General features: G+C 37.8%; 1 protein-coding gene across 1 annotated transcript; it reads left to right on the top strand.

Moving 5' to 3' along the window:
* The first annotated feature begins 22,364 nt into the window (after positions 1 to 22,364).
* On the top strand, positions 22,365 to 24,030 carry LOC101427132 (olfactory receptor 1J4-like). The gene is given in 2 exon segments (XM_058301358.2): positions 22,365 to 22,385; positions 23,077 to 24,030. Coding segments are annotated over 2 exon segments (975 nt in total).
* The last annotated feature ends 941 nt before the right edge of the window (positions 24,031 to 24,971 follow it).

The raw sequence follows: 24,971 nt of genomic DNA, 5'->3' as shown, positions 1-24,971 counted from the left end.
AGTAAAAATAACTAAAAGAGGAGAAGTAGTGGTGAAAATAAAATATGACAGATAAAACCCAAAGGTCAAAGTGGGTGAAATAAGCACTGCATTTACAGTAATAACATTGAATATTAATGACTTAAAATCCCCAAATAAAACACACAGACTGGCAGAATAAATAAGAATATGTGAGCCATGTGTATGCTGTCTATAAGAGACTCACCTTAGACCCAAGGACACTAATAGATTGAAAGCAAAAGGCTGGAAAAAGATATTCCATGCATGCAGTAACCAAAAAAAAAAAAAAAAAAGCTGGAATACCTATATTTATATCAGATGAAATAGATTTTAAAAAAACTGTTATTAGAGACAAGGAAGGATATTATATATCAATAAAATGGGCAATTCACCAGAAAGAAACCATAATCATAAATGCATATGCACCTAACCAGAATGTCCCAAGATATATGAGGGAAACACTAGCAAAACTAAGGGAAGAAATAGTTATCTCTACAATATTATTTGGAGACTTCAATACACCATTCTCAGCATTAGAGAAAACATCTGGGCATTGGATCAATAAAGAAGGGCTATCGGGGCAGTGGACTTGGCCCAGTGGTTAGGGCATCCGTCTACCTCATGGGAGGTCCGAGGTTCAAACCCTGGGCCTCCTTGACCCATGTGGAGCTGGCCCACACGCAGTGCTGATGCGCGCAGGAGTGCCCTGCCATGCAGGGGTGCCCTTGCGTAGGGGAGCACCATGCGCAAGGAGTGCACCCCATAAGGAGAGCTGCCCAGCACCAAAGAAAGTGCAGCCTGCCTAAGAATGGCACTGCCCACACAGAGAAATGACACAAGATGACACAACAAAAAGAAACAAAGATTCCCATGCTGCTGGCAAAAACAGAAGTGGACAAAAGAAGATGCAGCAAATAAACACAGAGAACAGACAACCGGGGTGGGGGGAAAGGGGAGAGAAATAAATAAATAAATAAATCTTTAAAAAAAAAAAAAAGAAGGGCTGTGATGTGGACCATTGACCATGAGATGCAGCGGTGCTCAGAGATGTATTCACCAAATACAATGAATGGCCCATGATGATTGAAGAGGTTGTTGTTATGGGGGGAGGAGTGGGGTGAGGGGAGTGGCGGGTATATGGGGACCTCATATTTTTTGAATATAACATTAAAAAAATAAAGACAAAAATTTTATTAAAAAAAAAAGGAGGGAACTTGAATAACATGATAAAAGGACTAAACCTGATAGAGAAATACAGAACAATTGCACCCCAAATCAGCAAGATATACATTCTCTAGGAAAGACCAAATGTTGGTTGACAAAGCAGATCTCAATAAATTCAACAAGATTAAACAAAGCACTTTCTCTGATCATAATGGAATAAAGGTGGGAATCAACAAGAGGCAGAAAATAATCAGTGGGTCAAAGAAGAAAGTGTAAGAAAAATTAATAAAAATCTCAAGAAGAATGAAAATGATTGCACAATTTATCAGAACTTATGGGATGCAGCAAAGTCAGTGCTGACAGGGAAATTTATAGCTTTCAATGCTTACATTAAAAAAGAAGAAAGGGCTAAAATCAATGAGTTAACTACACAGCTCGATGAACTAGAAAAAGAAGGTGAAACTATTCCCAAAGCAAGTAAAAGGAACTAAATAAGAGCAAAAATAAATGAAATTCTGCACAAAAAAAATAAAAAGCATTAACAAAATCAAAAGTTGTGTTTTTTTGAGATTAACAAAATTGACAAACCCTTAACTAGATTGAAAAATAAAGAAATAAAATAAAAAATGAAAATAGTGACATTGTACTGACCCCACAGAAATAAAAATGCCATAGGAGGATATTATAAACAACTGTATGCCAATAAACTAGACAATGTAGATGAAATGGAAATATTCCTAGGAATGTACAAACAACCTACACTAACCCTAGAAGAAATAGAAGACTTCAACAAACCAATAACAAGTAATGAGATTGAAATAATGTATTAGTTAGCCACAGGGGTGCTGATGCAAAATACCATAAATTGATTAATTCATATAAAGTGTATTTATTTGGGGTAGAAGCCTCAAAAACCCTTTTAATTTGGTTTTCTCTTAAAGCTGTTTCTCCTTCAATCTCTCCTTTCCATGTCCTTTTATTCTCTTTATTTTTTTAATGCTAAATTAAAAAAAATATGAGGTCCCTATAGACCCCTCACCTCCTTCACCCCACTCCTACCACATCAACATCTCCTTTCATCATCATGGCACATTCATTGCATTTGGAGCACTGTTGGACCACATGGATAATGGTTTACATTGTAGTTTACACTCTCCCCCAGTCCACCCAGTGGGCCATGGCAGGACATACAATGTCCAGCATCTGTCCCTGCAGTACCACACAGGACAACTCCAAGTCCTGAAAATGCCCCTACATCATATCTCTTCTTTCTTCTCCCTACCTTCAGCAGTCACCATGGCCACTTTTTCCACAACAATGCTACAATTTCTTCCATTTACTAATCACAATATTTCCACAGTAGAATATCAGTAAGTTCACTCTAAACCATACTCTATTCCTCCAGCTTGTGGACCCTGGGATGGTTAGGTCCACTCCACCTCTATATCGAGAGGTGGCTTAGACTCCACATGGATGATGAATGCAGTTCTCCTGCTTGTGGTTGTAGGCACTCTTGGTTCCCTGGTGTGTTGGTTGACCTTCTTCACCTCCCTGTTCACTAGCTAGGGTAAGTCCAATGAACCAGAGGGTAGCAGTTGCAAGTCTGCTGATGCTCATGGCCTGCTGTCACAACAGTCCATGTTCTTTTTAATCCAAGCTGACAGTGGTTTTGTTCATAGAGCTCTCTCAAAGATCTTGTTGGTTTAGCATGCAAAAAGCAGGGATCCAAGCCATCAGACAGTGAGACTTTCTACAAATCTTTCCTACATTACTGCATCTTCATCCTTATTTACAATTCGAAGTTTAGTTAAGTTCTCAAATGGGGCACTATAATCTGGGAGCTTAATTTCCAGAGGCTTGGAATTTCCAGCATTAGTTCCTGTTTTCTTTGTGCCCAACAGTTCAGTTCAGAGCTTACCTCTCTCATCTAGCATTTTGCTATAAGCTGCAAGGAAAAGTCAAGTTGCATTCTCCACGTTTACTTTGGAAAGTTCTTCAGCTAAATGCCCAGCATTACCATTTTCAAATTCTACATTCTATAAAACAACAGGAGTTAATCTTGCTAAATTCTCTGCAACTTTAAAACATGAATCACCTTTTCCCCCATTTCCAATAATAGTTTTATCATTTGCTTCTAAGGCATCATAAAAAGTTTCTTTAGCACCCATATTACTATGAGTCTCTTCAAAACAGTCTAGGACTTTTCCATTAGGCACCTCACAATTCCTCCAAAAAACAATTAGGTAAGAAAAAGAAATAGAGGCAGCTATATCAGAAAGGAAGAAGTAAAACTTTCACTATTTGCAGATGATATGGTCCCATACCTAGAAAGTCCTAAAAAATCTACAACAAAGCTGCCAGAGCTAATAAAAGATTTCAATAGAGTGTCAGGATATAAGAACAATAAGCAAAAATCAGTGTTGTTTCTATACAATAATAAGGCACAATCTGGGGAGGAAGTCAGGAAAAAATTTCATTTACAATAACTAAAAGAATCACATATTTAGGAATAAACTTAATCAAGGATATAACGCACTTATATTCAGATTACTATGATACATTGCTAAAAGAAATTTTAAAAGACTAAAAAATAAGAAAAAGATTGGGAAACAGACTTGACCCAATGAATAGGGCATCTGCCTACCACATGGGAGGTCTGGTGTTCAAACCCCAGGCCTCCTTGACATGTGTGGAGCTGGCCCAAGTGCTATGCTGATGCAGGCAAGGAGAGCCATGCCACGGGGTGTCCCCCGTGTAGGGGAGCCCTACATACAAGGAGTGCACCCCATAAGGGGAGCTGCCCAGTGTGAAAGAAAGAAAGTGCATCCTGCCCAAGAATGGCAGTGCACATACAGCGAGCTGACACAACAAGATGATGCAACAAAAAGAAACACGGATTCCAGGTGCTGCTGATAAGGATATAAGCAGCCACAGAAGAACACACAGCGAATGGACACAGAAAGCAGACAACTGGGGGGCAGGGGGGGGGGGGAGGAGGGAAAGGAAGAGAATAAAAAAATAAATTAATTAAGAGGAAGAACATTCCATGATCATGGATTGGAAGAGTAAATATCATTTAGATGTCAATTCTACCAAAATGGATATAGAAATTCAAAGCAATCCCAATAAAAATTCCACCGGCATTTTTTAAACAAATGGAAACCACAACTTTCAAATGGCTAAATGAGACTTCTTCAATCTTAAACACTTTTGCAGTTCAAAGGACTTCATCAAAAATATGAAAACAGACCACTCAATGGGAGAAAATATTTGGAAACCACATATCTGATAAGGGTTTGATTTCCATTCTATATAAAGAGATCATACAACTCAACAATAAAAGAGCATGCAATTCAATTAATAAATGGGTAAAAGACTTAATTAGACTTTCTCCAAAGAGGAAATGCAAATGACCATAAAACACATGAAAAAATATTTAATATCACTAACTGTTAGGAAATGGAACTCAAAACAATGAGATATCGTTGTCACACCACGTAGAATGGCAATATTATTGGACATTGCATAAAACAGCCTTTTTTTTAAAAAAAGATAGATATACTGACCAATGGAACAGAACTCAGATATTGATCCTTACATATGTGCTCAACTGGTATTCGACAAGGCCACCAACCCCACTCAATTGGGAGAGAATGGCCTCTTCAACAAATGGTGCCTGGAGAACTGTATATCCATATCCAAAGAATGGGAGAGGATCACCATCTCATGCTCTATACAAAAATTAACTCAAAATGGATCAAAGATCTAAATTTAAGAACTAAGGCCATAAATCTCCTGGAGGATAATGTAGGGAAGCATCTGCAAGATTCTGTAGCAGGAAATGGTTTCATTAACTTTACACCCAAAGTACAAGCAAAAAAAGAAAAAAAGATAAATGGGACCTCCTCAAAATTAAAAAAACTTGCACTTCAAAGGAATTTGTCTAGAAAGTGAATAGGCAGCCTACTCAATGGAAAAGAATGTTTACTAACTGTCCAATAGGGCCCTAATATCAAGCATACATAAAGAAATCCTACATCTTGAGTATAAAAGGACAAACAACCCATTTTAAAATTGAGCAGGTGATTTGAATACACACTTCTTCAGAGAAGAAATACAGTACCTACTAGCTATTGGGTAGGTGCCGATTGGAACTGCAATGTGATATAGTCTTGCACCCATTAGACTTGTGGCTATTAAAGGAACAGAAGACTGCAGGTGATGGAGACGATGTGGAGGAGTAGAAGAAACAGTTGTTCACTGCTGGTGGGAATAGAGTGGTGCAGCCATTGTGGAGGATAGTTTGTCAGTTCCTTGGGAAGCTAACTATAGAACTTCCATATTATTCAGCAATCCCACTGTTGGGTATGTGTCCAGAAGAATTGAAGGTGTGGACGTGGACAGATATATGTACACCAATGTTCATGGTGGCATTATTCACTATTGCTAAAAGTTGGAAGCAACCCAAATGTCCACCAACAGATGAATGGATGAGCAAAGTGTGGTATGTATACAACGGAATATTACTCAGGCATAAGAAGGAATGCAGTATTAACAAATGAGATAACATGGATGAATCTAGAAGACCTTATATTGAGTGAAGTAAGCCAGGCACTGAAGAACAAATATTGTATGACCACACTGGTATGAATTAAGCATTTGAACATTTTCACAGAGCTAGAGTCTGGAAGATAGGTTATCAAGAGACAGAAAGGGTGTAGATGGTGGTGAGCTAATGCCCATATGGTCAAAATATAAGATAAGGTGGAAGGGTGTAGTGGGTGGGTATGATAGTGGTGCAGTAATGCTATTGGGTTTGGCAGTGCTGGTCCATGAGAGGTGTATGGTGGGGGTATCAGGTTGTTCTATCCATGGAACTGGGGGGAGGGTTGGAGGAAGGATCAGGTGAACTTGGGATTTGCAGGTCTGTGGTTAAACTACAATGTTGGCAATGTTCTTTTGGCAAATATGGCGGGGGCAGATTACTGGTGTAGGGTGTTGGATGTGGGGGGGTGTGGGACAGGGCACACCTGAGACAGGCTTCTATGGAATATGTAAGTATTTTGCTTATCATAATGTGATATATTAGTGAGTGGAGACCGAAACAGTAGACATCCTGGGGAATCCTGCTAAGTTCTCAAGAAGAGGGATAAGAGTCTCTCAAGAACATAGGCAGTGCCTAATAAAAGAAAGACCAATAAGTCAAGTCCTCAATATTATTGTAAGGAACTATGAATCTTTTTCTTCAAAAAGTGATACTTAGTGGTTACCATAAGTCCCAAGGAAAGAGGGAGGGAGGAATAGAACAGATGGAACATAGGGCATTAGAATTGTATTGCATGATCATGCAATAATGGATACAGGCCATTTCAAATTTTGTCAAAACGTATAAAATTGTATAGTCCAAAATTTAAATCATAATGTAAACCATTGACCCTGGTTAGTAGCAATGCTTCACTATTTTTACATAAATTGTAGCAAATGTACCATCTCCATGTAAAATTTATTATTAGGAGAAAGGGTAAAGGGAGATGGGCATTGGGTATATGGGTATCCCCTGTATTCTCTATATGACTCTTCTATAACTTTAAGCTTCTTTGATGATTAAAAAAAAAAAGACACTGGGGAATATATGGAAGAAATTTTTTAATTTTTTTGTATTTTATATGTTATTTTTAAAACTATCATTATTTTTGTTTGGTTATTTTCTTGGCTTCTTCTTTGGAGTGGTTTTGGATTGCAGAATGGTCACAATTGTGGCAGAGGAGTATCATTGGTGCAGGGTGTCGGTGAGGAAGGATGCATGAATGGGAGTTCATCTGGGGCATATCTTTAAGGCATATGAATATGCTCAACTGTTCATGGGGCATTGTCACAGTGAGTGGAGAGCCACACAATAACTGAAAGAATATCGAGTTCCTATCCTGGAAAATTCTGCTACATTCTCTAAGGGGACTGCAAGAATCCCTTGGAGTACAGGAGTGGTGCCAAGTGAGGGAGGACGAACCATTGCAGCAGGCCCTTGATACTGATGATTGTACTTATGAATCTTTTCTTGTGAAACTAAAACTTAGCCTAGTATTACATACTGCCTAAAATTTACCTCCTGAGGGCCTGCTTGTTCATAAAATGAGGCCTAGTTATAAGTCAAATAAATGCCGTACCTTTCCCCTCACGTGGGACATGACTCCCAGAGATGAGACTCCCTGGCACCAAGGGATTATTACCAAGAGCCAAAAAAAAAAAGACCTTGACCATAAGGGGAAAACGGTAAATACAAATATGTTCTTATGGCTAAGAGATTTCAAAGTGAATCAGGAGGTCATTCCAGAGGTCATGCTTATGTACATCTCAGCAGGATCTCATTGACTGCCATAGTAAATAGTGCCTCACATAGTGGGGCTCCTGAGGGCTCTAGAGACATCCAGACACTATATGCAGGGCACAAAGCTAAGGAGTTTGGTGCCCTGCTAGTGGGCCTTACTTTGGATTTTATGTTTCCCGGTGTGACAGATTAGACTCATTTTGTGGTTTCTCTACACATGTCTCTTTTGCCCCTTCTTTTTGAACCTATAATTAGTACCATCCTTGATAGGTCTATGTCCAAGAGATTTTCATCCATCCATGTGCCAGTCGGGCCCTGAATATCTGCAGAATTGCAACACCTACTCTCCAGTTCATTGGACTCATCCAGGACAACTAACAAGGTGATGATAATGGACAATGCCCATCCCAAGAAAAAGAGAAAGCCAGCAAATACCCACAAGATAGTTTCATCCCTCTGTCCCATGGGATGTAAACCCCTCTCAATTAGAGGCATAGTGGGCATCACCATCCCCAAATCCTCAGGATTGGTGAATGAACAATGGGCTAAATTAGACTTATTATTATTGTACTATAGACTTATTGTTTTTCTAGCAGTTGAAGAACTTGTATCATTGATATAAAGGCAGTGGCCACCAGAGGCTCTGAGGGGAGGGAATATGAAAAGTAGGTGTAATATGAGGGAATTTTTGGGACATTGGAGTTGCCCTGCATGACATTGCAATGACAGATACAGGCCATTATATATTTTGTCATAACTTACAATATTGCATGGGATGGAGTGTAAACTATAGTGTAAACTATAGTCCATGCTTAGTGACAGTGCTTCAATATGTGTTCATCAATTGTAACAAATGCACCACACTAATGAATGCTGTTGTTAATTTGGGAAAGCATGGGAGGGGGAGGGTGTGGGGCATATGGAAATCGCCTATAATTTTCATGTAAATTTTATGCAATCTAAAGCTTCTTTAAAATATATATATTAAAAAACCTAAACCCAAGCCTTGAAATACCAAGATGAACTTCCATTTTATTAATTGCTCTTAAATGAAAACAATATAATTCAAATGCTCAACAATTTGTCATCTATAATGTTTGGTATGCCATCAATACTTACAAGACATGTAAAGAAATAGAAAAGTGTTATCTATATAAAAAACAGATGCAGAGATGACAGATTGTTGAATTAGTACATAAGAACTTTTGAAAAGCTGTAACCAATATATCTAATGTTTTATTGGAAAAGGTGAGTATAATAAGTGAACAGATGGGGAATATAAACAGAGAAATGGAAATGACTGCAAATAAACTAAGTGGTAGCTCTAAAAGTGGAAAATGCAATAAATAAAATAAAATGGACACTGGATGCTCCTCACTGAGAAGAAAAAGGCCCCCAAATTTGACAAGAGTTCAATAGCAACTATTTAAAGTGAAGCACCTGGAGGATAAAAAGTAAAAAGTTTGAAAAAGAATTATAAGTGCCTCAGTGATATTTGCAGTATACTAATAGTCTAATACGTATTGAAATAGAGTCTCAGAAAGAGAATAGTGAGAGATTGTGACAGAAAACATAACTGAAAAAATGCCTGAAAATTTTTCAAATTTGATGATAAATATAAACCCACACATTCAAGGAAATCATTTACATATAGTCTGTATAAGCCAGGGTTCTCTAGGGAAATAGAACCAATAGGAGATATGTAAATAGCATAAAATTCTCTCACATGACTATGAGTATGCAGAAGTCCAAATTCTGCAAGCAGGCTGCAAACCAAGGGCTCCGAAGAAGTCTTTGATGAGTTCCCAGGAGACATTTTGCTCTCTGAAGTAGAACTAGAAATTCTCTCTCTGAATGTTGAAATCACTTCCCCTTTTGAGGCCTTCAATTGATTTTATAGGATATCTTCTTGGTTGATTATAGATGTAATCAGTCATCTATGCAATCAACTCACTGATGATAAAAGTCCATGAAATGTCCTTATATTGCAGTTAGCTCAGTGCTTACTTGACCAAACAACTGGGCACAATTACCTGACCGAGCTGTTACATTACTGTAACCATCACATAGCCCAAACATTGAAAACCAAAGTTAAAGAGAAGATCTTAAATGTACCCTACAAGGAAGCATTTATTTACAAACAAAGCACAAATGTTTTTAATTTTTCTTTTTCTGCTTGTACTGTGGGTATACTTTCTAAGTAACCCTTGACTAAAATAGGGTCGTGAAGATGCCTCGCTACATTTTCTTCTGGGAGTTTTATAGTTCTGGTTATTATATTTAGGTCTTTGATACATTTTGAGTAGATTTTTGTAAATGTTGTGAGCTAAGAATACACTTCTATTCTTTTGCATATGGACATCCAGTTTTCTCAGCACTATTTATTGAAGAGACTATTCTTTGCCAATTAGGCATCCCTTGTCAAAAATCAGTTGGCTATATATGTGAAGGTTGATTTCTGAACTTTCAATTAGATTCCATTAGTATATATGTCTGTACTTGTAATCGTACCATGCTATTTATTACTTGTTTGTTGGTTGGTTGTTAGGAGGTACCAGGGATTGAACTCAGGACCTTGTATTTTGAAAGCAGACACTCAACCACTGAGTTACATCTGCTCCCCAATGAGAGTTGAATTTTTTCATTTGTTTATTTAGGAGGTATCAGGGATCAAATCTGGGACCTCCTACATGGGAAGCAGGCACTCAGCTACTTGAGCTACATCCATTTCCCAGTGCTGTTTTGACTACTGTAGCTTTGCAATAAATTTTAAGATTGGGACATGTGAGTCCTCCAACTTCATTCTTCTTTTTCAAAATGGCTTTGAATAGTCAGGTACCTTAAATATTTGATGATTGACTTTTCCATTTCTGCATAAAAGGCTTTGGGAATTTTGATTAGGATTGTGTTGAATGTGTGGAATTGACGTCTTAAGAATATTTAATCTTTCTTGTTTGTTTTTTTTTTAAAGATTTATTTCTTTATTTAATTCGCCCCCCCTCCCCCGGCCGTTGTCTGTTCTGTGTCTATTTGCTGTGTCTTGTTTCTTTGCCGCTTCTGTTGTCGTCAGCGGCATGGGAAGTGTGGGCGTCACCATTCCTGGGCAGGCTGCACTTTCTTTCGCCGCTGGGCGGCTCTCCTTACAGGGCGCACTCCTTGCGCATGGGGCTCCCCTACGCAGGGGACACCCCTGCGTGGTGCGGCACTCCTTGCGCGCATCAGCACTGCGTGTGGGCCAGCTCCACATGGGTCAAGGAGGCCCGGGGTTTGAACCGCGGACCTCCCATGTGGTAGATGGACGCCCTAACCACTGGGCCAAGTCCTTTTCCCAAGAATATTTAATCTTTGAAACCATTAACTCAGAATGCTGTTTCATATATTCAGATCTTTGATTACTTTTAGCAATGTTTTATAGTTTTCTTTGTACAAATACTTTGCATCTTTAGTTAGCATTATTCCTAGATATTGATTCTTTCATTGATATTGTAACTGGAATTGTTTTCTTGATTTCTTCTTCAGATTGTTTATTATTTGTGATTTTTGGATGTTGATCTTGCACACTACTACTTTGCTGAATTCATTTATTGTCTCTAGTAGCTTTGTTGTGGATTTTTAAAAATTCATATCATCCACAAAAAGAGAAAGCTAGTTTCTTATTTTCCAATATGGATGCCTTTAATTACTATTACTATTATTATTATTAGTCCACTAGCTCTGACTAGAAGTTCCAGTACAATACTAAATTGCAGTGGTGACATTAGGCATGCTTGTCTTGTTTCTGATCTTACAAGGAAAGCTTTCAGTCTTTCATTAGTAAGTAGAATGTTAGCTGTGCACACTTCATATACATTTTTTCTCATGTTGAGTAAGTTTCAATTCCTCATTTCACAACGGTTTTTTTTGTCAAGAAGCAGTACTTCATATTTTTAAATCACTTTTCTCAATCAACTGAAATCATCATGTGTTTTTTTTTCTTTCATTTTATTAATGTAGTGTATTACATGAATTGATTTTCTAATATTGCATACTTGTGATAAATTTCACTTGATTATGGTGTATAATTCTTTTAAAGTGCTGTTGAATTTGGTTTGCTAGTATTTGTAGATTTTTGTATTTATGTTCATAAGGGATATTGTTCTATAATTTTCTTTTCTTGTGGTATCTTTATCTGGTTTTGGTATGAGGGTGCTTTTGTACTCATATAATGTGTTAGAGAGTGTTCTCTCCTCTTCAAATTTTTGTGTTAATTCCTGGAATGTTTGGTAAAATTTTATGAGGCCAAAAGCAGGATTGGTGTTAATTCATGGAATGTTTGGTAAAATTGTCCTGTAAAGCCATCTGGTTCTGGCTTTTTCTTTGTTAGGAGGTTTTTGATTACTGACTCAATCTTTTTACTAGTTATTGGTTTGCTGAGATCTTCCATTTCTTCTTTAGTCAGTGTATGTAGTAAGCATTTTCTAAGAATGTATCCATTTATTCTAGGTTATTTAATATGCTGGCATACCATTGCTCATGGTATCCTTTAATAATCTTTTTTATTTTTGTGAGGTCATTAGTAATTCTTCACTTTCATTACTGACTTTACTTCTTTGAGTACTCCCTCCTTGTTTGTCAATCTAGCTAAATATTTGTCAAAATTTAATAATATTTTCAAAGCCCCAACAACTTTTTGGATTCATGGATACTCTCCATTTTTTAATTGTCCTTTTCATTCATTTCTACATTTCTGCTCTAATATTTGTTATTTAATTTATTCTGCTGGCTTTAGGTTTATTCTGATTTTATTTTTCTCATTCTTCTAGTTATGAAGTTATTGTCTTATTTATGATTTATTTTTTAATGTAAGCATTTAGAGCTATGAATTTCCCTCTCAGGATTCTTTCTGCCTCCCCTATTGTTTTCAGTATTTGGAATGTAATCTCTCAACTTTCTACAGATTTAATCTGATATTTTCAAGTTTTTTTTCTGTCTTTTCAGTCTATTTGGGTTATCTCATAAACTCAAGTTGCACATTCACCCATTTGTTATATTTAGCAATTAGTAGATGAATTATTATTCGGCTATTATTTCCTACTAATTTCTTACTTAACTTGCTGTTTTCTACTTTCAGAGTGACCATTTGTAGAATTTATCATTCTAATAATTTGTTTTCAATGATTTGGTCAGGTTCTATGTAAGTAGAGTTATGCAGAGGCTAACATTAAGAAATATCCTTTATACCTATTAAGATCCTCTTTCCCTGATACAGGAGATTAAAGATAGAGAAAGAAAAGAGCCTGTGGATTAAAGTTTGGTCTTGGAGTAATCTCAATGGCCTTCCTATTTGAATGAAGGGGCTGAAGTTCAGTATGGACACTTGAGGGCTCCCTACAATGTCTCCAAGTCCTTGCTATGTTCCAAGGGGTGTGGAAGAGGGGAGGAGTAAAGTACACAACCTCTGTGCTAGAGGTGATTATAATTTTGGGGAAATTGGATAGAAATGTGTCCCAATAGTAGGGTAAATTATGTGAATGATTAAATCTGTAGGGATTTATTAACAATGCTTGGGTTTGATTGGCTTGAGGATTGGGTCAAGTGGGGAAGAAAGAGCCTTCAGAAAGGCCCTGTAAAAATGGCCATTTTCCAGAGATGCTGAGAGGTGCCCTGCCAGCTAACCTGCCAGTGGTGTTGCTAGTTGAAATGTGTTGAAAAACGGAGGCCTAAAGTTGGCTGATATCCTGGCATTTGAATCACATAAAGTGTTGCTGTGTTGGGACGGCTTAAGTCTTTCTGGGGACTAGCATAGTTTGCTATTAAGTTCTGAATTTATGATCAAGTAATTTAGTCACTCATTCAAGATCATGATTAAATATATATATGTGTATAGAATTGTGTTGGAAGGTGCAAAGATACTGACAGTATAAGCTAACATTTATTCTGCCCTTATTATATGCTTTAGTGTACATTATCTCTTTTAATATTAATTTCATAATAGTACAATTATTATATGAATAATAATAATGATTATCTTAAGATTATCTTCAGAGCAAATGAAAAAGGCAAAGAGAAGTACCTTATCTACTTTTTCTGACATCAATATTAGTTACACCAGGTTTCTTTTAGTTACTGTGGTATTTATTTTTATGTGGTACTTCTTTTCCATTTTATTATTTTACTTCTTTCTCTGTCCTTTTCTACACAATGTGTCCATTGTAAACAGTGTATAGCTGGGTTTTGTTATTTTTAGAACGATCTTGGTAATCTGGTCCATTTATATGTAATATAATAATGACGTAATTGAATTTTTATTTTCTACATTACATCTTCTGTTTGACACATCTGTTTCATAGCTTTTCTCTCATTTCCTTTCCTCTTTTGCTAATTAATATAGTTTTGTTATTTGGCATTCCCCTCTATTAATGTTAGTCTTATTTTATTATTCTTTTTGTGCTCCTGTTGAGATTACATTTTATCTTCTTGACTTATTACTGTCCAATGAAACTTGCTGCATTTACTTCTTCCTTATAAATGCCCAAACCATAGAATACTCCATTTCTACTAACCCGCCAACTGTATTTTGCTTTGTTGTTTTAAAGCAATCTAATTTTACCTCCACTTATAATTTATAACTATCTAATTATTTTAAAGATTTTCACTGTCTTTAGTTTTCTGTAGTTGGAGTATGATGTGCTAAGCTTAGTTTTTTGTGCATCAAACTGAAGGGATCACAAAGTTTCTTTTTTAAGTATGTTGGTATCTTTTATTGCTATTTGGAGTATTATCACTCATTATATTATGATATGTTGCTTCCTACTTAGTTTCTTTTTCTTATATATGAATTTAATTACATATAATGCATCTTTTGACTGCGTCACAACTTCATCTTTTTTTCTGAAATTTTAATCCATATTTCTTACCATACTTCAGTTCATCCATCTTTTAACCACTTGTCTTCCAGATCAAGAATTCTTTTTCTCCAGTATTTATTAAGCAGGGTCATTCAGGAGAGAGAAAGCACATAGTAATCTAAACATGGACATATAACATAAAGAACAACATGGGTCTGTCTAGTAAGATGTCAAGAGAACTATATAGAATAGAGACTGAAAATATATTTAGCAGTCATAATCTCTAAGGTTGAGACAGAGCATCCAAGAAAGGTGCTTCCAATGTCTGCATTTCAGACTTTATGGTAAAGGACACAGCTGTGACTCATGGCATTTCAGAGAAATCATTGTGATACATGCTGCAAGTAATTCCAAGAAATTCATCTTCTGGTATATGTTGGAAGTATGCCCTTTAGCGTGTTGATGAAAGCTTTTTAAAATTGAATTGTATCACCAGATTCACACAATTATAAAACCACCTGAATGGGATACCTGGGAGTCTGCTGGACATTGGGTGATGCTGGCCATTATGCACCTCAGACTCCAAGTGCTGGAGAAGTATTAATATTAGAAAGTTAGAAAATTCAAACAAGAAAACAGAAAAACAGAATCCCCACATGGCTGATGGATGTGATTCTCCTGCTTGCAGATGTAGGCACTCTCAATTCCTTGGTGTGGTGGTTGACTATCTTCACCTCCTTCTTAGCTGGCCTGGGTTAAAGTCCAGTGAACAGGAGAGTAGGAGCCGCAAGTCTGCTGAGGCTCAAGGCCCAGCTGGCACCTGGACAGTCCAGAGATTCAAATCTGGGCATACAAGAACCACAGTGCCAAACACGGGCTCAGTAAAAGTGACGGAAGATTCACGTGTAGAGAAGTCACATCTGAGTCCAACTCCATCACACTAAGGACCACAAATTCCGAAGTAGGGCCCACTAGCCAGGCACTCAAATCTAGAGCCATCTTTCATGACTGTAGGACCTCAGGAGCACCCCTTCCATGGGTTGTATCTACTTTGGCTATCACTGAGATCCTGCTGACATGTGCGTAAAGGTGACTCCTCTGATGAACTCCTGACTCATTTTGAAGTCTCTTAGCCATATAATCTCATTTGTCTTTACCATTTCTCCCTTTTATTCAAGGACTTTTTCTAGTTGCATCACCAGCTGGTGCTTGGTAGTAATCCCTCGGCACCAGGAAAGCTCACCCCAGGAGTCATGTCCCACAGTGGGGGGATTTACATGCTGAGTTTGGATTAGAGGATGGAAACATTTGAGCAAAATGGAGGCTCTCAGGAGGGAACTTTTAGGCACCCTGCAGCTCTAGGCCTAATTGAAATTTCAAGCACCAGACTTGTGTGCTTCTTTTCAAGCATAAAAACACAGTCATCAGTGTCAAGGGCCCATCATTGGACCATCCTTCTTCACTGGTCTTTCCCCTTGTACTTGGGGGATTTTTGCTGCTCCGTTGGGGAATACGACAGTTTCCTGGAAGCGGAACTCAGCACTCCCTCAGTTGTTGTGTGAAACTCTACCCCCTATGTCAATAGCCAATGAACATATGAACATATCTATATACCCTATATGCACAAGTCATCTAATCTTATGTGATTTAATATTTAGTTTCCTTAAGTGAATTTAGTCAAAAGGTCCAATCTACAATGGATTTACAGGTGTAGGAATGGGTTCACTTTAAGAACAGGATTTTCTGGGGTCCACAAAATACTCATACTAATGCTTATGTAATACTTAGAATAAGCAAAGTCTTAGAGATAGAAAATAAAATATTGTTTGCAAGGAGTGGCATAGGGGAAAAGGGTGATTTATTGTTAAATGAGTATGAGTTTTGGTTTAGGATTGTTTTTAAAAGTCTGAAAATATTGGTGAGCACTATGCAGTGTTGTCAGTAAACTTAATATCAAAGAATTTTCCCCTTAAATGCTCAAAATCTTTTTTGTTATATATATATCTATATATATAATATATAGATATAGATATAGATATAGATATAGATATAGATATAGATATATTACCACAATTGAAAATAAATGAAACCCAAAAAGGGATATAAGAAAATATGCATGTATCTACTCATTTGGGTATAAAGAAACATAGAAAAATAAAACAGAAATTAAGAAAATTGGTTATTGTGAAAAAGTGGGTAAGAATGGAGTGGAAAGAATGGGAGACAGGTATACCTATTTGTATAGTTTTGATTATGTTGTCAATTACCTAATAAAATAAATATATAAACCAAAAGGATAGACAATAAAGTAATGTAGAATAAGAACAAAATTATTGAATCTATTTTTTGTACAATTAACATAATTAAACTGAAGGGGGGAAAAGAATAACTTGCTTTAGTAATTCTAGCACACAGTAGTTTGTCTATGTACTCCTAAATAAAGACAAAAGAAACCTGTAAATATATATTGAATTTCATTTACTAGGTGTCCTCCACAACGGAATTGGTTCATGATTCTGAAAATTACTTAATGTGTATTATAGAATTCAGTTAATATGTAAAATTATTTGGGTAAATTGCATGACTCCTCACTATCAGACAAAGGTTTTATGTATATGAAAATGAGGAATGCTGAAAAGAACTCTACAGTGTAAAAGCATAATTGGAGGTATTTGCTGGAAATATATATGAAGAATATGCCAATAGGAAAAAAGATTATTTATTCAGCACTTGATAATGCAAGTGAGTCAGTCACCAGATCTTGTGTTTGCCAGAGGCTCAAAGACAGGCAGAGATGTGGGAATGTTTTGTGGTAGAAAAAGAGATGACCATAGCTATATCTTGATAGGAAACTATTGACAGAGGGAAGCTGGAGGTAGGCTAACTAGAAGCATGGCATCTCATGTGATTTATTAAGGGAGCTTATTTGGCTTTCTCTGGTTGTTCCAAAAGTGTAAGCAGGGACTAAAATTAGTGAAGTTGTCAGTTATTGATCAAGTCCTGGTTATTTGGGATCAATTGTTACATGGATCATGATTTGGCTTCTTGAACTTGTTGCTGTACATAGTGGCCAGCTTCCTGGACTGATTGTTGCAGGTAGTGGACAGTTTCCTCATCATTATCTTTTTTGCGTGTGTGTATTTCATTTAATTGCATTTTTTAAAGATACATAGATCAGGAAAAATGTTACATTAAAAAATATAAAAGGTTCCCACATACCCCACCCCCCACTCCACCCCCACTCCTCGTACATCTTCAACCTCTTTCATTATGGCACAGTCATTGCATTTGGTGAATACATTTTGGAGCACTGCTGCACAGCATGGATTATAGTTTACATTGTAGTTTACACTCTTCCCCAGTCCATTCAGTGGGTTATGGCAGGATATATAATGTCCAGCATCTGTCCCTACAATATCATTTAGGACAACTCCAAGTCCCGAAAATACCCCCACTTCACATCTCTTCTTCCCTTTCCCTGCACTCAGCAACTACCATGGCCACTTTCTCCAGGTCAATGCTACAGTTGCTTCCATTACTAGTGACAGTACTTTTATAGTAGAATAAAAATAAGTCCACTCTAATCCATATTTTATTCCTCCATTCTATGGACTCTGGGAAGGTGATGTCCATGCCACCTTTATCTATAGAGGAGGCTTAGACCCACCTGGCTGATGAATGCAATTCCCTTGCTTGGGGTTGCAGACATTCTCAGTTCCCTGGTGTGGTGGTTGACCATCTTCACCTCCCTGTTAGCTGACCTGGGTAAGTCCAACTAACCAGAGAGTAGGAGTTGTAACTCTGCTGAGGCTCAGTGCCCAGCTGACACATGGCCAGTCCAGAGATTCAAGTGTCCTGGGCATACACCAACCTCAGCACCAACCACAGGTTCAGTAAAGGTGAAAGAAGAAACATGTGTAGAAAGGTCACATCTTAGTCCAACTCCATCTCACTCAGGAACACAAATTTCAAAGTAAGGCCCACTGACAAGGCACTGAACTCCAGAGCCAACTGCCATGACCATAGAACATGTGTGCCTCTGTTGCCTGCAGGAGTACCTGGATTTGGTGTTGTATCTCCTTTGGCTGTCTCTGAGATTCTGTGGAGGCATGCATAAGTGTGATCCCTAAGATAACCTCCTATATATTCGTTGGGTATTTTCATAGTAGTTACAGCTACAAATGACTACTGAGTGAGTGCTGAGTTCCAAGCCAGGCAACATCTGTCACATTCCCCAATGGAACAGCAACAATTCCCCAAGTGCAAGGGCAAAGACCAGAGAAGAAGAATGTTCCAATGATGAATCCTTGATACTGATGACTATATGCTTATGAGCCTTGTGCCTGAAATCTGAACTAGGCATACACCTGCAGGGTGCCTAAGAGTTACCTCCTGAAAGCTTACATGTTGCTCAAATGTGGCCACTCTCTAAGCCAAATTCAGCATGTAAATGTATTTCCTTTCCCCCAGCATGGGTCATGACTCCTGGGGATAAGCTTCCCTGTCACCAAGGGATTACTACCAAGCATTAACTGGTGATGCAACTAGAAAAAAACCTTGAATAAAAGGTGGAAATGGTAATGACAAATGAGTTTATATGGCTAAGAGTCTTCAAAAAAGAGTCATTATCCATTTATATATTGAATGTTTCAATATTTTATGTTGTCCTTATCACTATACTTTCTATCTCATTTCAGACCCATCCCTTATTGGCAATCATTCCTGTTTATTAGTTTCTAGTTTATAATTCCTATAAATATCTATAAAAAATATAGCTCTGTCCTCTGTGATGATTTAAGAGGTTTTTTTAGCAATGAGCACTCCTAATATAAAATTTGCTGTCTAAATATCAGTCTTTTCTAAAAAGACCAAAGCAACTTGGAAAAAATGTCTGACTCCAGTGTGGGGCCAGGAAATTTTTGCTGACTAAGGAAGGACTTGATGAATCACAGAAACAAAGAAGCCATCATGAAGGGGCTCCTACTGGCCAAATATGGCATAATATGTTTCAAAATAGATAGCAACAGTAATGGGATATGATTCAGAGAGTTAGTAAAAATCCATTAATTCACATTGATATAATTGATCTGTGAAAAAATAAATTAATGGGGGTTAAGGAATATGTCCTCCTTACAGGAGAATCCAACAAATAAATGTAAAAGGAATGATGAAATTAGAAAATCACAATTGCAATAATTATTTCAAGCAAGAATCACCAATAGATGTTAAATATACTGGTGAAATTTTAATAAGAGAAATCATGGATCTATAGTTTTCAGATATCTACTTAAATGATGCTTATTAATTACATAGTTACAAAGAGTAGCTTTACAAGAGAGAAATCTGTCAGAGCCACCTTAATTCACTGAGTAACTTTAAAATCACTGGTAATTAGAAAAATAAATACTCTGTGCCTTCGGGAATACCTACTACCTGTTTACTTACCTACCTATATGCATATATATGTACTTATGATATAAAGCAAACATGGTAAAATGTTAAATTTTGGGGAATATAAGTGAGGGTATACAGGAATTCTTTGTAACATTTTACCACTCTTCTGTAAGTCTTATATCTTTTCAAAATAAAAAGTTAAAAAAAATTCCTGCTCCCCAGTTGGAACCATGACCAAGAAGAAAGGAAACTAAGGCATTTTTGACTCAAGGACACCTTCCCCTGTGACTCTGGAGATCTTACCGTGCTGGCTCATGGACATGCTGCTCCCCAAGGTGCTGTAAGAAATTAGCCAATTAGCCTGTGGTGGCTCCCGCCTTACTCAGAAGCTTGGGGGTTTATTTCAGTCCTCTCCTTGGTAAAATGATGTTTTGGCACATTGTTCTGGAGCTGGTTAAGGAACATGAAAGTCTATAGAAATTCTGGTGCTGCAAATATTTCTTCTTGTCTGGATACCAAGTTTCCTGAACAGAGTTTGAGGGTTTAGGCAACACTCTGGAGCAGAAATGGTGCCCTCCAATGACAAGCTCTGATCAGAGGGAGCCGAAATGGTCCATGGGGCAAAGGATCAAGCCACGTGCTTATGAGTTATTGTTTGTGTGTCTTTCTCTTTATAGGCGTATGTATCTGTGTGTGCTGTGATGCTTGTGTTTGTGTTGTATGATGGTTGCATGTGAGTATGTGTGCTCTGTATTGGCCCACAGTCTATTTCTCTTCCTGAGGTAGAACCAAACTTGAGCCTGTTATAACACATGCATGCTATCAGCCTCCTGAGCATGTGTTTTAGGGACTCCTCATTAGTGCCTATGATCGTAAACATTTGCCTCACTGTTGGTTAGAATGTCCGCATTTCCACCACTGGGCAGGCATCGCAGCTGAGGGGATGAGACTCAGCCTCTGGAGTAAGACTGCTGTGCTCCACTGCCTGGAGAAGATGCCTGAACTCACCAAGAAACACTGACGTCAGCGAGGGCTCAAATCTCTGCTCAGCAATGTGTGTTGAGAGTACATGTGAGTTATTTTGCTAGTGATGCATATGTGTATGAAAGAAGGAATTCATATTGTTTGTTTTTTCCTATATGTGTGTAGGATATATGTGTAAATTATCATGTGCACTTGTTATTGGTAGTGGATTAATGACTGTTTCAGTGATATAATAGTATTAATTGTCTTTTGCTGACTACCTTCACCTAGGGAGGGTATAAGTAAGAAGGGGCTTAAATACCTTTCCTAGTCATGGGAGCATGTATGTGTGGGTTTGTGTGTGTGACCATGTATACTGCTTGTTTGTAGTAAATGTCTGACTGGGCGTATGCGTCTTCCTTGTGAGTTTTTGAATTGAATGTGACTGTATTTTTTGGTGATGTGTGTATATATATATGTGTGAATTATGTATATGAAGCATGTGAGTGCATTTTACCAACTCTGCCATGTTTGTGTCAGTTGTGCATTCTGAGTGTTTGTGAATGGTTTGGTTTATTCATTGTAAATTGTGTATGTCTTCCTTGTGTGTTATTTGTGATTTGAATGTATATGAGTGGTATTAACTGAAACATATGCAAGTCATCCTACCCTGAGGATAGGAATTGGTTGAGGGTGGCTGCTATCCCCAAATCAGTGTATGCATGTGTGTGTGTATTTTGTTCATGTGTTTTGGGGCTTCTGATGTGCCCCATGACATAAAATATTTCCTTAAGTTCCCTCCTTCTATCTCATTTGTTATCAAATGAGATAACAATGCATCAAGCAACTTCCAAAATGGATCTGCTAACATTTTCATATACCTGAGTGTGACTGAGACTCTGAGAGTTCTGTAATCCTTCATTTTACTTAATGTCCAGGCAAGGTAATGATAGGCATGTGGCTGAATGAACTTAGAGTACAGAATCACCAGCAAATAAGTGTGAGAATTTAGGGAAGTCACATAATTTCTGGTCACAGTTCCTGCAGCTATAATCACACTTCCTTTTTGAACTATTATTGGGCCTTCATAAATATTTATAATTTAAATAGAAAATAACTTATGTGGGAAACGGACTTTGGCCCAGTGGTTAGGGTGTCCGTCTACCATATGGGAGGTCTGCGGTTCAAACCCCGGGCCTCCTTGACCCGTGTGGAGCTGGCCATGCGCAGTGCTGATGCGCGCAAGGAGTGCCGTGCCACGCAAGGGTGTCCCCCGTGTGGGGGAGCCCCACGCGCAAGGAGTGCGCCCGTGAGGAAAGCCGCCCAGCGTGAAAAGAAAGAGCAGCCTGCCCAGGAATGGCGCTGCCCACACTTCCCATGCCGCTGATGACAACAGAAGCAGACAAAGAAACAAGACGCAGCAAATAGACACCAAGAACAGACAACCAGGGGAGGGGGGGGGGGAGGGAATTAAATAAATAAAATAAATCTTAAAAAAAAAAAAAAGAAAATAACTTATGTGAGAGCCTTTTATCATTTATAACGTGTAAATAAGAATGAAAGAAATTATTTAGGGAAGGAAGGAAGAATATTCTGGGCTTCTTTGGCTTCCTTGCAGTCTTAAAATAACTCAGGGCTCCTGATGCCCCAGCCAATGAAGGGGAAAACTTCCATGTGTAGTGGTTAAGAGCATGGGCTCTGATCATGTTGACGTATTTCATTGAAACACATGAAGTAGCCAATTTTTGACAACTGTAACCTACAGAAAATGGCAATTACATATAATTGCACACCCATACCTCACATATCTGTCTCCTACTGTTGTATGCCTATGGAATTTATATAATTTATGTTTCTATTTCTAACACCTAAAAAGGGAGAAGATTGTCTTAGCTGAATTCTTAGTGCAGCTGTGAAAATTTTATTTCAGAATGTAGGCATGATTTATGAATTTAATTGGGAAATATATATAAAGCCATTAGCCCAGTGCTCAGCATATAGTGTATACCCCAAGATGTTCACAATTATTAAGAAAGATAGTTCATCAACTATACTGGTTTAGATTATATTCCATTGGCAAAGGATCTTAAATGACCACCCATCTAAAGTGTCAATGAGTTTATAGCTCTTGGTCAAAAGGACCCAACCTACTCTGTAGGTATAGTGTGACAATGTTTCAACAAATCTACCTAAGCCCTGGGAATTTCACATTCTTTTAAGGCATAAACAGCAAATACCTGCTATATATTTCTGACACAGTGAATTTTTCAGGTCTGACTTTATGTTGATATGGTATTAATAAATCACCCTTCTAAGCTCATCAAGATGACAATTACAGTATGGAATATGATGGGTCTGACCATCCTTTCTGGGTTCCTGAGATTTCCAACACTTCTTCCTTAGCATATAGAAGAGCAAAATGTGACTGAGAACCAGAGCAGTATGTCTGAATTCCTCCTCCTGGGGCTTCACATACAACCAGAATATCAGGCTATGTACTTCACTGAGTTCCTGGGCATGTACCTCACCACAGTGCTGGGGAACCTGCTCATCATCCTACTCATCAGGCTGGACTCTCACCTCCACACCCCCATGCACTTCTTCCTCAGCCACTTGGACCTCTCTGATGTTTCCTTTCCTTCTGTGACTGTCCAAAAGATGCTGATGAATGTGCAGACTCAATGCCGGTCCATCTCTTATGCAGGGTGCATTTCACAGGTGTATTTCTTTATACTTTTTGGTTGCCTTGATAACCTCCTTCTCACAGTTATGGCATATGATCGGTATGTGGCCATCTGTCACTGTCTCCATTACACCACCATCATGAGGGACGAATTGCGTGTTTTTCTAGTGATTGGATCTTGGGTCCTTTCCTGTGCCATTGCCCTCTCTCACACTCTCTTTCTAGTCCCACTGTCCTTCTGTGACAACAGGGCCATTCCCCATTTCTTATGTGATCTTGCTGCTCTTCTCAAGCTCTCTTGCTCAGACACCTCCCTCAATGACCTGATTATCTTTATCTTAGGGGGGATGTCTACAATCCTTCCATTGAATGGTATATTGTTCTCATATGTCCGCATTGGGATCTCTGTTCTGAGGGTCCCTTCCACCAAAGGCATTTATAAAGCCTTTTCTACATGTGGCTCCCACATCTCTGTGGTTTTGTTATTCTATGGAACAATTTTTGGACTGTAATTTTTCCCATCACCTAGCAACTCAAACAACAGCATTATTGCTTCCATAGTGTACATGGTAGTCATTCCCATGCTAAACCCCTTTATCTACAGCCTCAAGAACAAGGACATGAAAAGGTCTCTGGGGAGACTTATCAAGAGGGTGAACTCTTCTTGTAAATGATAATTACTCAAGTTAATTATTAACTCATCCAATGACTTTGGTAAATCAGTTTCCTTGAGATATTGTGTGATAATCATATCTGTCATTTACAAATTCCCAATACTCTTGTTAATTTTATTCTCCCTTTGTCATTGCTTGTATACTTTCCCCACTTCCATATACTGATATTTGTATTTATTTATTCTACAGAAAAACCCTAGGCATATAAAATCCCTATAATATTCACTGTTAGTCAAGGAGGTTTAGAGCGCTCTTTTGGAGATTTGTTTTCTCCCCCTTATTGTCCCATTAAATTTGACATGTGGAATTCACTGTCATGACATATTTTCATTTTAGTTTTCTTCAAATCCTAACATTTCTTCACCTTAATAATGAGGAATTATATTTCAGAACAAACCACATAATTGTATCATCTTCCATAGTGTTTTAGTTTCCTTAGTTGTGCCAAGCAAAATCTGCTTCAGTTTCCTAGTCTACCTCAAACAAATACAGTGAAATTGTTCAGTTTAGAAAATGGGAATCAAAAAAATACATTTATATTTTTTAAAAAGATACTTAGATTACATAAATGTTACATCAACAATAAAGGGGATTCCCATATGTCCCACTCCCTACTTCTCCCACCTTTTCCCACATTAACAGCATCCTTCATTAATGTGGTACATGGTACATTCATTACAATCAATGGACACATTTTGAACATTGCCACTAAGCATGGATTGTAGTTTACGTTGTAGTTCACACTGTCTCCTCCACAATTTTGTAGGTTATGGCAAGATATAGAATGGCCTCTATCTGTCATTGCAATGTCATTCAGGACAATTTCCAAGTCCCAAAAGTGCCCCCGTATTACACCTGTTTTTTCTTTTCCCTACCCTCAGAATTTCCAGTGAGCATTGCTTTTACATCAATGATATAAGTTCTTACATTGATAGAATCAT

The sequence above is a fragment of the Dasypus novemcinctus genome, chromosome 8 (genome assembly GCF_030445035.2).
Source record: "Dasypus novemcinctus isolate mDasNov1 chromosome 8, mDasNov1.1.hap2, whole genome shotgun sequence".
Classification (NCBI taxonomy): Eukaryota; Metazoa; Chordata; class Mammalia; order Cingulata; family Dasypodidae; genus Dasypus; species Dasypus novemcinctus.
This window is presented reverse-complemented; position numbering and strand designations above follow the sequence as displayed.